The following is a 14,412-nucleotide window of genomic DNA, read 5'->3' as shown; positions in this document are numbered from 1 at the left end:
AGCTTCAGGAGACTCCGGGAGGCGCGAGGCCGCGTTCATATGCAAATGAGGGCGCGCTTTGTAACTCAATGTGGAGGCACGTGGAGAATTTAGCTTAGGGCATTTTTATGCGTAAAGTTGCCGGGGATTTCCTCGCGTGCTGTTATTTACAGGTAAACAAACCGAACACATTTCGCGTAGTGGGTCTTTAATCCACACCTTTGTGTCTGGAGCTTGTTTGTTTGTTCCCCACGGCCTTGTGTGTGTGTGTGTGTGTGTGTTTGGTGGTGGTGGGGTGGGGGGTGGTTGGCGGGGGATGAATGGCGCAAAGCGTCTCCTTTTGTTTCACGCGCCCAGCATTTGTCCTACAAGCGGCGCGAGGCGCACGAGGGCCATTAACACCTCTCTCTCTCTCTCACACACACACACACCACACACACACACTTAACACTCACGCACGTGCCTACGGAAGTCGGGGCGCCAAGGAGCGCGTGCCAATATCTTTGATCTCTGTATTTTCCCAGGAGAACACCCTTAAACACCAGTCTAATGGTCTAATACCCAGTTTAATATTTATATGTCCGATCTAATGCATGAGTCTCAAACTAATACCCAATCTAACTGTCTAATGCCCAGTTTAATGCTCGGTCTAATAATCTAATACCCTGTATAATACCTAATACCTGGGCTAATACTTAGTCTAATATTCTAATCTCAGTCCAATACCTCGTCTAATCCACAGACTGATGAAAGGCTGGTTAGTTCTCAGGTTGATTTATGAGCTCATAACTCTCTCTACACACACACACACACACACACACACACACACACAGTGACCTATAATCAACCTTGTGTGTGACCTATAATCAACAATCAGTGACCGAGGTGCTGCCGTAGCACAGAAATGTGGCTAATATTAAACTTAAAGAACTTCCACTGATGAGATAGAACCATCAGGGCCCTGGAGTAGAACCTGCAGCGTCAGTGACACTCACTGATTCAGTTCTGGAGCCCACCAACCCACACACTGTGAAACAAGCCCCCCAGTCAGTTTACTGTCCGCTGCCTGAGTCTAAAAACACATGATAAAACGAATCGTTCTGATTCTGCTCCCCTTCTGACGTCAAATGCAAGGACTGTAGAATGGCCCCGCCCCCTCGTCTGAGTCTGTCCAATCACAGCTCTGGACCCGTGTTTATATGAGAGCGCAAAGACGAGGTTAAATGCAGCAAAATGTGTATAGAGGAATAAAAGCACTGAGTAAAAACAGGGAAAACTAGAACGGAGAAGAAAGAGAAGCAAGTGAAAACAGCTAAAAAACACAGGGGAGAACACTGCTGTGGGGCTCGTGGGGTATCAGTGACTGAGCTTTAGGAGTTAAGGGATCCAGAAAATTTGCTTTACTGCAGACACACTACACACTGCCTTGACTCTTGATTGGCCAGTAAGACACTCTTGGGGGCGTGCCCAAGTGACATCACAGCCCCCAAGCCTTTAAACACCCTGAGCAGCTCCTCTCAGACAGCACACACCTTTGACACTTCAGTGAGAGACCTTCTGCTGTGGACCTAATGACCGGAGACCTGTGGACTACTGCTGCTGTCAGGAGCCTGGAGCAGAGCCAGGGACCCAGAATGGACAGAAAGGTATGTGTTTTATAAAATAATCATAGTACAGCTGTGTAAAGCTTTAGAGAGAGGCCCTGATCTCACAGGAGAGACTGAGGCATTCCTTCAGTAATTTAAAGTCATGTTTATGGTTATAAAGTTATAGACTCTTAGTCAGATCTCTGAATATTAGGCCTTTGTTAGAATTGGTTACTGATCCACACTCACATATTTACACACAATTTAAACTGCATTTATATTGTACACTGAATATAAACTGCATTTACATTTACACTGTACACTGAATTTAAACTGCGTTTACACTGTACACTGAATTTAAACTGAATTAACACTGAATTTAAACTGCGTTTATATTTAATTCACATTATATTTATGCTGAAATCACATTGTATTTACATAGAATTGTCACTGTATTTATACATGTTGTAAATGTAACATGGGGCTGCTGATCATAGCCCCATGTGTTTAAAAAAAAACTGAGAAAATAAATTTAAATAAACCCAAATAAAATTTTTGATTCATGATTTATTTACTGCATCTTTTTACCTGCTCCTCACTCCCCACAGTCTCTGAAGAGTTACTAATGTTAATCTCTCTCTCTCTGTCTCTGTGTGTGTGTGTGTGTGTGTGAGCAGCTGTTAAAGCCTCAGGTAGAGCGAAGGAGGAGAGAGAGGATGAACAGGAGTCTTGAGAGTCTGAGAAATTTACTCCTCCCGGGCCCTGAGGTGAGACACCGTAACTTTACCTTTAATACACTGATCAAAATATTAAAACCAGCTCCTTGTCTCTACACCCAGTGTTCCCTCTCCCAGCTCCACTGTCCACTCCGGTCACCCTGTAGTTCAACACTTACACACTGTAGTCCATCTCCTCTCCCCCTGTTCCTCAGCGCTCAGGACCCCCACAGAGCAGGTGTGATGTGGTGGTGGATCATTCTCAGCGCTGCAGTGACACTGGTGTGAGTGGATCAGACACAGCAGTGCTGCTGACCCCTCAGTGTCACTGCTGGACTGAGAACAGTCCACCGACCAAAAACATCCTCTAACAGAGTGGACAGTGAGCGGAGACAGGATTTAAAACTGTGTCACTGCTGTGTCTGATCCACCTGTCCATCAGTGTATATTAAGTGTCTGTAAGGCTGAACCCCCTCTTTGTCTCCTCTAGGCTGCTTCTCAGAGGCGAGTGGAGAAGGCTGAGATCCTAGAGAACACCGTTGTATTCCTGCGAAGCGCAGTGGCACAAAAAACTCGAGAAGGACCCAAGGCCGGTTCTGAGGGGGATCAGTACTTGGACGGCTTCTCTGCGTGTTTACACAAGGCCGCTTGGTTCTTACAGACGGAGGGTGAGTCCCGGGGGCTCCGGGCTTCTTTACCCTCAGCTCTGTACCAGCACATGAGCCGGCTGAATGTTTCCATGGCAACCACATCTTGGACCCGTATCCCTCGCAAGGCTGGCATCCATGAGAAGAGCCAGCGTGGAGAAGGGTCTAATAGGAGGTGTACGCACCTCTCACAGCCGTACGTTGTCCCTCAGAGAGACACACGTCCTCGCGACCTCCTGCGTTGCCATGGAAACCCACACACAACCTCGCAACCTCCTTCCAGGCAGGAGAGCTCGGGGCAGCAGGGGGTTTGGAGGCCGTGGCCTTGAGCCTGGACTTGTGTAAAAGGACTTGTTATTTACCTAATGTTATTTACCGGGGCTTGTGTAATAATTAGAGAAGTGATTATATTGTTAATAATCATAATAATAATATGCAGTTTACTGGTTGTAAACAACAACACCTGATACCTCCTGACAGCAGAACGGATATAGGCTCGTGTTTAGAAAAACTGCATGACTATGACTGTATAAAAGTGTAAATAATGTATAAACAAGGACACATAGTGTCTGATGCGAAGCACTGTATAGCACCCCCTTGTGGAGGAGTTCCTAAAAGCGAGTGAGTATGTGAGTGAGTACGCGAGTGAGTGAGTGAGCAAGTGAGAGAGAAAATGAGTGTGTAAGTGAGTTACAAGTAGGGCTGGACGATATGGCCATAATATATTTCTTAATAATTTAGATACAACATAAAAGCAGCTGAAAAACTGCCAAAACACCTTTAGGCATAAACCTCCAGCCTTTCTCAATATTAATATGTTCTATACTTCTATACTGAGGGAAGTGAACTGACGGCAGCGCCCTCTAATGACCGTCAGTCAGTGACAGGTGCTTTGAATATTTATATCGAAATATTGAAAATTGTTATTGAAACACCAATATTGTGATATATATTGATATTGAATTATCGTCCAGCCCTGATTACAAACCAGTTCCATGACACAGCCTGCACAAGGGGGTCCACAAGGTTGAAACTGGGCAATGAGTTGGACCCGGGTGGGCCGCTTGTGTCCGACAAAGGTGGGTCCCTCTGTATGGGTTGGGTGATGACCCCTGGGCCCGCGCTGGCTGGGGAGGTGCTTCGCGTCTAAAACTGAGACAGGGATTGAGATGTTTGTTCTCCTCTCCACTGACCTGCTCCGATGATATTTATCTATTTTGCACATTAATTTATTCCTCATTCCCTTTTGTTTCTTTCTTATTGCCTTTGATGTCCTCAGCTGTATAGTTGTTAAAGCTGAACGCACAAATAAATACATTCCATTCCCAGAGGTTCCAGCTGTTCTCCTTTGTTTTCACTTCAAAAGCCCTTGTCCTTTTCTTATGTGTGTGTGTGTGTCGGTCACCGCCGCACGCGCCACAGCCCCGGTTCACACCTGCGCGTGCTCCCCTGCCTCCACCCCCCCACCGCACACACCTCACACCTTCACACCTTTCGCCTCGTCTTCTCGCGCCTCCAGATCAAAGGGTCGGCGGCTCGGCTCGTGCTGCTTCAGAATCAAAGCGCGGCGGGAGGGGGACACGAGCCCGGGATCAAAGAAAGAACCGAATGGTTCCGTTCACACCTTCACGCGCAGCAGCTGCTCAGGCACGAGCCCCTCGCATCCGCTGCAGGCGCGATTTGTGTCGTCAGACTTCCCACACACACCTAAGTTAAAGTGTAGCCCCGGTCTCACCACAGATGCTCCGCCCACAGGTTCACAGAGAGTCTGATACCTTCAGTGATTTAAAGGGAACGTCGACTGAGGGGAATAAGCGCCACATCTTTTAAGGTGGAGCGGTGTGTGTGAGTAAGGTGAAATCACAGTCGCTTCTTACTCACACACACCGCCCCACATTAAAAGATACAGTCACTTCTTACACACACTGCTCCACCTTAAAAGATAGTCACTTCTTACTCACACACACTGCTCCACCTTAAAAAATAGTCACTTCTTACTCACACACACCGCTCCACATTAAAAGATAGTCACTTCTTACTCACACACACTGCTCCACCTTAAAAAATAGTCACTTCTTACTCACACACACTGCTCCACCTTAAAAGATAGTCACTTCTTACTCACACACACCGCTCCACATTAAAAGATACAGTCATTATTCCCCTAAAATACACAGTTCCTCCTTAAAAGACGTTGTGTTTCTGAACATAAACAAACGAGAGAGAACAGCGTTTCCCCTCAGTTGTAGATGTCCCCTTATAATCTCACCCCACTGTCAGGATCCTGGCAGCTGTATTGTGTTTTTCCTAAATCTAACACCAGTCCCAACCCTAGTCCTTACATTTAAACCTGTCAATTAGTGATTTTAGACATTAGTGATGTCTGTTACTAAAACAGTGTTTGATCTCCACCTCTCTCTCTCTCTCTCTCTCTCTCTCTCTCTCTCTCTCACACACACACACACACACACACACACACAAACAATAACAAAGTTTATTTTACTCATTTTACTGTACCCAGTGTAGATCTGTTTACTTTAGAAGAGCTATTAATTTTGGTCACAAGGCGGCGCCAAATCTCCGTAATAAAACCTGTGCTCTGCTGTTAATCGGTCAGCAGAGGGCAGTAGTGAGCGACAGAGAGATGTGGCGGACGGTTGTGTGCTGGAGACCGCACAAAAGACATCATAGCCTTTTATTCTATTTAACCACGACGAACCAGTGCACTGCATCATTTAGGAAACTTCACCAGCAAACACCGGCCTTCAACATTCAACTTCCTGCTTCAGAACTCGTCTCGCTCATGTCTCACCTGTACACACTCACACACACACACACACACCTGGGAGGAGGCTGTGATTGTTTGTAAAGAGCATAAAAGAGACAGGATGTTTCATAAATTTTGCAATAAATACATTTCTTTTGTGACCTTTTTTCCCCTGGTGTTTCTCATTGTTTTGCTACATTCTCCATTAAATGGGTCTCGTGTGTGTTACGTACAGACACGTCGTAGTGTAAATGATGATTTGGGACAAAGAACCTTACACTTACAAAAAATCTATTTTCCACACCCTCATATGCCTTTGTATGTGCAGCATGGCCTCATTAAACACAAGCACACATCTCCACGTGTGATGGCAGTGTTGTGAGTGTGTCAGTGTTTATTTGAGGTTCTGTAGGCGCTTGGCCGGAGATTTCTGGCTTTTTGACAAAGTAATAAACTCTTTTCAGTTTGTGTTTAGAGTTTTAATAAATGGAGAAAACTGTAAAGTTATTTTATAGAAGGTCGCCCCCTTGTGGCGACCCGCTCTGTGGCGCAGAAACGGGTTCATTCAGGGATGACAAAGAAGCTTGATTCTTCACCTGATTTGATCTGCACTAAAAAGCAATAATAAATAATAATAATCATATCATTGTTTACTACTTTCTGTTTGTTATAAACAACTGATCGCAGCTTTAAAAGAGCAAACTGCTCAGAACGAGGCTGAAGAGGGGCCTTTGTATAAAGAGCACGTCTCACACGTGTCCACAGCGTGACTTTGTGTTTCTTTTCAGCTTCACACACATTTAAACACACACACACACACACACACACACACACACACACACACACACACCGGCACTCGGCCTTGCCCCACACTTCCCCTGTGATTGGACAAAAAAAAGAGAACAGAAAGAGGAGAAAGAAAGAGGCGTGGGGCGTGGGGGGAGACAGAGGGCTCTTCAAAAACACTCTCCCTCTCTCTCTCACTATTCTTGTGCTAATGTAGGGCCCCGGGCCCCCGGCCACCATCTGCCCTCACTCGCCCAGAGAGAGAGAGAGAGAGAGAGAGAGAGAGAGAGAGAGAGAGAGAGAGAGAGAGAGAGAGAGAAGGCTGGGGCTCATAATGCCAGACAGACGCTCAACACTTTTGTTCCCGAGAGACTGAGCAAAACAAGGAAAACCTGCCTCACCCCCTCCCCACCCCCAACCACATACACACACCCCAACACACCACGGGGCAATCAAAAACAACAACACAAGGATGTGACGAGAGAGAGAGAGAGAGAGAGAGAGAGAGAGAGAGAGAGAGAGAGAGACTCTTATTGCACATAATGTATTTGGGGCAAACTCATTTATTTGGGTCTCTAGGCCCCCAACACTGGTGTGTGGAACAGTGGAACTTTGTTCTCTGGAGTGATGGGGTTCCTCTGGTGTATGGAACAGTGGAACTGTGTTCTCTGGAGTGACGGGGTTCCTCTGGTGTGTGGAACAGTGGAACTGTGTTCTCTGGAGTGATGGGGTTCCTCTGGTGTGTGGAACAGTGGAACTTTGTTCTCTGGAGTGATGGGGTTCCTCTGGTGTATGGAACAGTGGAACTGTGTTCTCTGGAGTGATGGAGTTCCTCTGGTGTGTGGAACAGTGGAACTGTGTTCTTTGGAGTGATGGGGTTCCTCTGGTGTGTGGAACAGTTGAACTGTGTTCTCTGGAGTGATGGGGTTCCTCTGGTGTGTGGAACAGTGGAACTGTGTTCTCTGGAGTGATGGAGTTCCTCTGGTGTGTGGAACAGTGGAACTGTGTTCTCTGGAGTGATGGAGTTCCTCTGGTGTGTGGAACAGTGGAACTGTGTTCTCTGGAGTGATGGGGTTCCTCTGGTGTGTGGAACAGTGGAACTGTGTACTCTGGAGTGATGGACTTCCTCTGGTGTGTGGAACAGTGGAACTGTGTTCTCTGGAGTGATGGGGTTCCACTGGTGTGTGGAACAGTGGATCTGTGTTCTCTGGAGTGATGGAGTTCCTCTGGTGTGTGGAACAGTGGAACTGTGTTCTCTGGAGGGATGGGGTTGCTCTGGTGTGTGGAACAGTGGAACTGTGTTCTCTGGAGCGATAGAGAGAGAGAGAGAGAGAGAGAGAGAGAAAGAGAGAGGGAGAGAGAGAGAGAGAGAGAGAGAGAGAGAGAAAGGAGAAGGTGTGGCAGTGGGGTGAGACTGAAACAAACCTGTTTTTCTCTCTCATAAAACATCCATCCCCTTTATCCCTCCATCCCTCTCTCCACAGGCAGGAGGACACACTCCTTTCTTCTCTACAGTGGAACGAGGGATGTTTGCTTTTATTCTGGGATGGGTTTCTGATCTCCATCAAGCTGTGAGAGAGAAAGAAAGAAAGAGAAAGAGAAAAGGAAGAATATTCAGTGTGCAGGTGCAGCAATGAACACACCCAAAGACACACACACACACACACACACACACACACAGAATCATTCACAATAGGCCCAGCTGTCAGGGGCAAGACTCCCCCACCCCAAGGCCAAAGCTTCACCTGATTGGTCCATGTCTCTAGGCCCTGTGCTCTGATTGGCTGCCTCTTTAAATTTATGTGTGAGCGGACGCAACAAGCAGTAATTAATATTGACCCAGAGGCTGCTTCTGGGAGAGGGAGAGAGAGAGAGAGAGAGAGAGAGAGAGAGAGAGAGAGATGGATGGATGGATGGATGGATGATGTCAGAATGTGGTACAATGAGTAGCCAAGGGTTCTTGAATGCAAATGTTTTGTGTGTGTGTAGTGTGTGTTTAGAGTGTTTGTAGTGTGTGTTTAGAATGTGTAGTGTGTGTGTAGTGTGTGTATATAGGGGGTGTAATGTGTGTAGTGTGTGTTTACAGTGTGTGTAGTGTATGTTTAGAGTGTGCAGTGTGTGTTTACAGTGTGTGTAGTGTGTGTTTAGAATGTGTAGTATGTGTAAGTAGGGTGTGTAGTGTGTGTTTAGAATGTGTAGTGTGTGTGTTTAGAGTGCGTAGTGTGTGTGTAGTGTATAGTGTGTGTTTGTAGAGTGCGTGTATGTATTGTGTAGTGTGTGTTGGAGAGTGTGTGTAGTGTGTGTTTAGAGTGATTGTAGTGTGTGTTTAGAATGTGTAGTGTGTGTATGTAAGGGGTGTAATGTCTGTAGTGTGTGTTTAGAGTGTGCAGTGTGTGTTTACAGTGTGTGTAGTGTGTGTTTAGAGTGTGCAGTGTGTGTTTACAGTGTGTGTAGTGTGTGTTTAGAATATGGAGTGTGTGTATATAGGGTGTGTGTGTGTTTAGAGTGTGTAGTGTGTGTGTAGTGTATAGTGTGTGTTTGTAGAGTGCGTGTATGTATTGTGTAGTGTGTGTTGGAGAGTGTGTGTAGTGTGTGTTTAGGATGTGTAGTGTGTGTAGTGTGTGTTTAGAATGTGTAGTGTGTGTTTAGAGTGTTTGTAGTGTGTGTTTAGAATGTGTAGTGTGTGTATGTAGGGGGTTTAATGTGTCTAGTGTATGTTTGTAGGGTGTGTAGTGTGTGTTTACAGTGTGTGTAGTGTGTGTTTGTAGAGTTCGTGTATGTATTGTGTAGTGTGTGTTGGAGAGTGTGTGTAGTGTGTGTTTAGGATGTGTAGTGTGTGTAGTGTGTGTTTAGAATGTGTAGTGTGTGTTTAGAGTGTTTGTAGTGTGTGTTTAGAATGTGTAGTGTGTGTATGTAGGGGGTTTAATGTGTCTAGTGTATGTTTACAGTGTGTGTAGTGTGTGTTTACAGTGTGTGTAGTGTGTGTTTAGAGTGTGAAGTGTGTGTTTACAGTGTGTGTAGTGTGTGTTTAGAATGTGTAGTATGTGTGTATATAGGGTGTGTGTGTTTAGAGTGTGTAGTGTGCCTTTAGAGTGTGTAGTGTGTGTGTAGTGTATAGTGTGTGTTTGTAGAGTGCGTGTATGTATTGTGTAGTGTGTGTTGGAGAGTGTGTGTGTGTATTGTGTAGTGTGTGTTTAGAGTGTGTAGTGTGTATGTACAGTGTTAAGTGTGCGTTTAGAGTGTGCAATGTTTGTTTAGATTGTGTAGTGTGTGTGTGTAGTGTATAGTGAGTGTTTGTAGAGTGTGTGTGTGCTGTGTAATGTGTGTTTGTAGAGTGTGTAGTGTGTGTTTAGAGTGCGTAGTGTGTGTGTAGTGTATAGTGTGTGTTTGTATAGTGTTTAGTGTGTGTTTAGAGTGCGTAGTGTGTGTGTAGTGTATAGTGTGTGTTTGTAGAGTGTTTAGTGTGTGTTTAGAGTGCGTAGTGTGTGTGTAGTGTATAGTGTGTGTTTGTAGAGTGTTTAGTGTGTGTTTGAGAGTGTGTGTAGTGTGCGTTTAGAGTGTGTAGTGTGTGTTGGAGAGTGTGTAATGTGTGTTTAGAGTGTGTAGTGTGTGTTTAGGGTGTGTAGTGTATAGTGTGTATTTGTAGAGTGTTTAGTGTGTGTGTTGGAGAGTGTATGTAGTGTGCATTTAGAGTGTGTAGTGTGTATTGTGTAGTGTGTGTTTAGAGTGCACAGTGTGGGTTTAGAGTGTGTAGTGTGTGTTTAGAGTGTGTAGTGTGTGTGTAGTGTATACTGTGTGTTTGTAGAGTGTTTAGTGTGTGTGTTGGAGAGTGTGTGTAGTGTGCTTTTAGAGTGTGTAGTGTGTGTGTGTGTGTGAATGTGTGTGTGTTTGTGTGTATTGTGTAGTGTGTGTGTTGGAGAGTGTGTGTAGTGTGCATTTAGAGTGTGTAGTGTGTGTGTGTGTGTGTGTGTGTATTGTGTAGTGTGTGTTGGAGAGTGAATAGTGTGTGTTTAGAGTGTGTAGTGTGTGTGTAGTGTATAGTGTGTATTTGTGGAGTGTTTAGTGTGTGTGTTGGAGAGTGTGTGTAGTGTGCGTTTAGAGTGTGTAGTGTATGTGTTCATTGTGTAATGTGTGTTGGAGAGTGTATAGTGTGTGTGTGGTGTATAGTGTGAGCTTGTAGAGTGTGTAGTGTGTGTTTGTAGAGTGTGTAGTGTGTGTGTGTAGAGTTTAGTGTGAGTTTGTAGAGTGTGTAGTGTATAGTGTGTGTTTGTAGAGTGTGTAGTGTGTGTTTGTAGAGTGTGTAGTGTGTGTGTGTGTAGAGTTTAGTGTGAGTTTGTAGAGTGTGTAGTGTGTGTTTGTAGAGTGTGTAGTGTGTGTGTGTAGTGTATAGTGTGTGCTTGTAGAGTGTGTAGTGTGTGTTTGTAGAGTGTGTAGTGTGTGTGTGTAGAGTTTAGTGTGAGTTTGTAGAGTGTGTAGTGTATAGTGTGTGTTTGTAGAGTGTGTAGTGTGTGTGTGTGTAGAGTTTAGTGTGAGTTTGTAGAGTGTGCAGTGGGTGTTTGTAGAGTGTGTAGTGTGTGTGTGTAGAGTTTAGTGTGAGTTTGTAGAGTGTGTAGTGTATAGTGTGTGTTTGTAGAGTGTGTAGTGTGTGTGTGTAGTGTATAGTGTGAGCTTGCAGAGTGTGTAGTGTGTGTTTGTAGAGTGTGTAGTGTGTGTGTGTAGAGTTTAGTGTGTGTTTGTAGAGTGTGTAGTGTATAGTGTGTGTTTGTAGAGTGTGTAGTGTGTGTGTGTGTAGAGTTTAGTGTGAGTTTGTAGAGTGTGCAGTGGGTGTTTGTAGAGTGTGTAGTGTGTGTGTGTAGTGTATAGTGTGAGTTTGTAGAGTGTGTAGTGTGTGTGTATTGTGTAGTGTGTTTGTAGAGTGTGTAGTGTATAGTGTGTGTTTGTAGAGTGTGTAGTGTGTGTGTATTGTGTAGTGTGTTTGTAGAGTGTGTAGTGTATAGTGTGTGTTTGTAGAGTGTGTAGTGTGTGTGTATTGTGTAGTGTGTGTTTGTAGTGTTTGTGTATTGTGTAGTGTGTGTTTGTAGAGTGTGTTGTGTGTGTGTGTGTGTGTGTGTGTGTGTGTAGTGTATAGTGTGTGTTTGTAGAGTGTGTAGTGTGTGTGTGTTTGTAGAGTGTGTGTGTGTGTGTGTGTGTGTGTGTGTGTAGTGTATAGTGTGTGTTTGTAGAGTGTGTAGTGTGTGTTTGTAGAGTGTGTGTGTGTGTGTGTGTGTGTGTGTGTAGTGTATAGTGTGTGTTTGTAGAGTGTGTAGTGTGTGTTTGTAGAGTGTGTGTAGTCTGTGAGTTGCAAGGAAACAAACAAACACAGTCTCTTTGCTAAAACTAGTTGTAGGAGCCAGAAATAAGTTTTGATATTTTGTTCATATTTGTGTTTGCTGGTTTGTGAGTGTGCACCCTCTATAGGTGATGGGTGCTCCCCTATAAATTAGGGAATAAGGTGCATGGAGGAGGGCAGACCAGCGATACCGCCATTGACCTCAGATGGGACACAGGTGGTGTGTGTAGTGTGTGTATGTAGGGGGTGTAATGTGTGTAGTGTGTGTTTAGAATGTGTAGTGTGTGTTTGTAGGGTGTGTAGTGTGTGTTTACAGTGTGTGTAGTGTGTACTACTGCATCTTTATTTTGTATTTCTATTTATTTGTAATACAATTACTAGCAATGTTCTGCATTAAACTCTCTCCTTAAATTCATTGAATCCCAACTGCGAGTCTGACTCTGAATCTGTCCTCTCCTGCGTGGTAAAGACAATTAAAAGTGGAAACAAGGTGTTATAGGACGAACTTGAACTGTTTTTACCACTACACTAGTGAAAATGTTTCTCTGTGTAGAACCAATCCCAAAGGGAGACTTTGTTTTCATTGACTGTTGTGTGCATTTGAAGCTGTCACTAATCACCTTCAATTCTTAGAACCTTTATGAATGAACACAATGATCTGTAGCGTTTAGCATGTGGCTGTATTTGAGTCGTCAGTAATCACTGTTCATTCATAAACACTGTGTACGGAGCTGTAGAACCACAGATCACTCCCAGAGAGCGAGAGTCAGCTGGAGGTTCATTAAACACAACACGTGAATTGAGGTCAAAATCAGAAGAAATATTCCACAACCCAGAAATCAGCACAGAGAGATAAACACGTCCAAACAGAGTCCATCAGACAAGGAAAACAAAACCGCAGCCTGTTTAAAAAATACAGCTGTTTCAGAATTACAGAAATCACTCAAACTATCCCCCGCAACCATGTAGACAACACAGAGCTTAAAGGAACATTCTGTAATATTTTTACCTTAAAATTACAGCTTCAAAATAATTGTGATGCTTCACTGACCTATAACTGAGAGAACAGAGCCTCAGTCATTGCTACTCTGGACTCAGCACTGCAGAAACTGCACTGTGTAACATTTGGAAGAGGGTAGGAACCACCTCTCCTTGTGACTGTCTGTGAGGAATTGATGTGTTCTCCCTGTGTCCGCGTGGGTTTCCTCCGGGTGCTCCGGTTTCCTCCCACAGTCCAAAAACACACGTTGGTAGGTGGATTGGCGACTCAAAAGTGTCCGTAGGTGTGAGTGTGTGAGTGAATGGGTGTGTGTATCTGTGTTGCCCTGTGAAGGACTGGCGCCCCCTCCAGGGTGTATTCCCGCCTTGCGCCCAATGATTCCGGGTAGGCTCTGGATCCACTGCGACCCTGAACTGGATAAGTCTTACAGATAATGAATGAATGAATGAATAGGAACCACCTCTTCCCTTCCACTCCCTACTAATTTCAGTAGAGTGATGTAAAAGTTAATTGCATTAGGGGGAGCCTCAGGAGCAGAAAAAACCCCAAACCTTTCGTAGTGTTTGAGTAAACAACTATGTAATGCACAAGTGTCCTGTGCCATTGTGAGTTTATACTTGTGCACTGGGGTCTGTGTCGCTCTGCAATTACACCGCCAAACCACTAGGGCTGACTTTCAGACGTTCAACCCTCTGTAGTACACAGTGTAGTGGGGAAGTGGTGTAACTTTTACGGATCTTTAAAGTGCACTATTAAGGGAGTGAAGTGTATTGTGGTCTGCGTTTACGGGATGAGTTACATTTCTGGAGAGGTTTAACACTGAAGCATTAATTGGGTTTAATACTCAGGAGACAGTGGCCTCTGTTGGCTTGGAGGGGCAGCATCTGGCTGTATGTCATAGTTAATATAACATCATTGTATTTAATCTTTGGCCGTTTCTGCTGTGTTCAGTGTCAGACTCATTAATGACAGCCCTCTTTTCCACTCACTCTTACACACACACACACACACACACAGTCTGCAGGGTGCTGTGCTACAGTGGCCCTCCCCCTCCCCCTCCCCCTCCCCCACAGACCTGACTGAGACCGCTCCAGTAATGCAGTCATGCTGCAAATGTCACACCTGACAATGACACACACTCACACACTCACACACACACTCTGGAGGCTATGCTAATGTATAATGCAGGACAGAGCTGTGAGACGCCGACCAAATCCAACACACAGTCTAAAGTGTTCAGACGTCAGAACTGTGTCCCCATTTACCGCAGCAACAGTGTCTTACACCCCACACAGGGACATAGCTGTGAGGATCTGATGGAGCTCAGCTTCATCATCATCAGTGAGGGTCAGGGGCTGGTGTTGGGGATTAGTTCTGGATCAAACTCACCACTCCAACTCACCCCAGAGGAACTCCATCACTCCAGAGAACACAGTTCCACTGTTCCACACACCAGAGGAACCCCATCACTCCAGAGAACACAGTTCCACTGTTCCACACACCAGAGGAACCCCATCACTCCAGAGAACACAGTTCCACTGTTCCACACACCAGAGGAACCCCATCACTCCAGAGAACAAAGTTCCACTGTTCCACACACCA

The 14,412-nt window shown here is 45.1% G+C and overlaps 1 protein-coding gene across 1 annotated transcript; it reads left to right on the top strand.

Annotated features, from left to right (window-relative positions):
- The first annotated feature begins 1,517 nt into the window (after positions 1-1,517).
- On the top strand, positions 1,518-4,224 carry her7 (hairy and enhancer of split related-7). The gene is made up of 3 exons (XM_066662190.1): positions 1,518-1,625; positions 2,243-2,332; positions 2,772-4,224. Exons 1-3 carry the CDS (start codon positions 1,551-1,553, stop codon positions 3,255-3,257), a joined length of 651 nt encoding a protein of 216 aa, XP_066518287.1. The 5' UTR covers positions 1,518-1,550; the 3' UTR covers positions 3,258-4,224.
- The last annotated feature ends 10,188 nt before the right edge of the window (positions 4,225-14,412 follow it).

The sequence above is a fragment of the Hoplias malabaricus genome, chromosome 2 (assembly GCF_029633855.1).
Source record: "Hoplias malabaricus isolate fHopMal1 chromosome 2, fHopMal1.hap1, whole genome shotgun sequence".
In the NCBI taxonomy this organism is placed as follows: Eukaryota; Metazoa; Chordata; class Actinopteri; order Characiformes; family Erythrinidae; genus Hoplias; species Hoplias malabaricus.
This window is presented reverse-complemented; position numbering and strand designations above follow the sequence as displayed.

What these genes read in the sequence shown, in the direction of transcription:
- her7 (XM_066662190.1), top strand. Translation starts at nt 1,551, where the DNA reads ATGACCGGAGACCTGTGGACTACTGCTGCTGTCAGGAGCCTGGAGCAG. An exon ending in GACCCAGAATGGACAGAAAG is followed by an intron (nt 1,626 to 2,242) that starts GTATGTGTTTTA and finishes GTGTGTGAGCAG; the next exon opens with CTGTTAAAGCCTCAGGTAGA. An exon ending in TACTCCTCCCGGGCCCTGAG is followed by an intron (nt 2,333 to 2,771) that starts GTGAGACACCGT and finishes TGTCTCCTCTAG; the next exon opens with GCTGCTTCTCAGAGGCGAGT.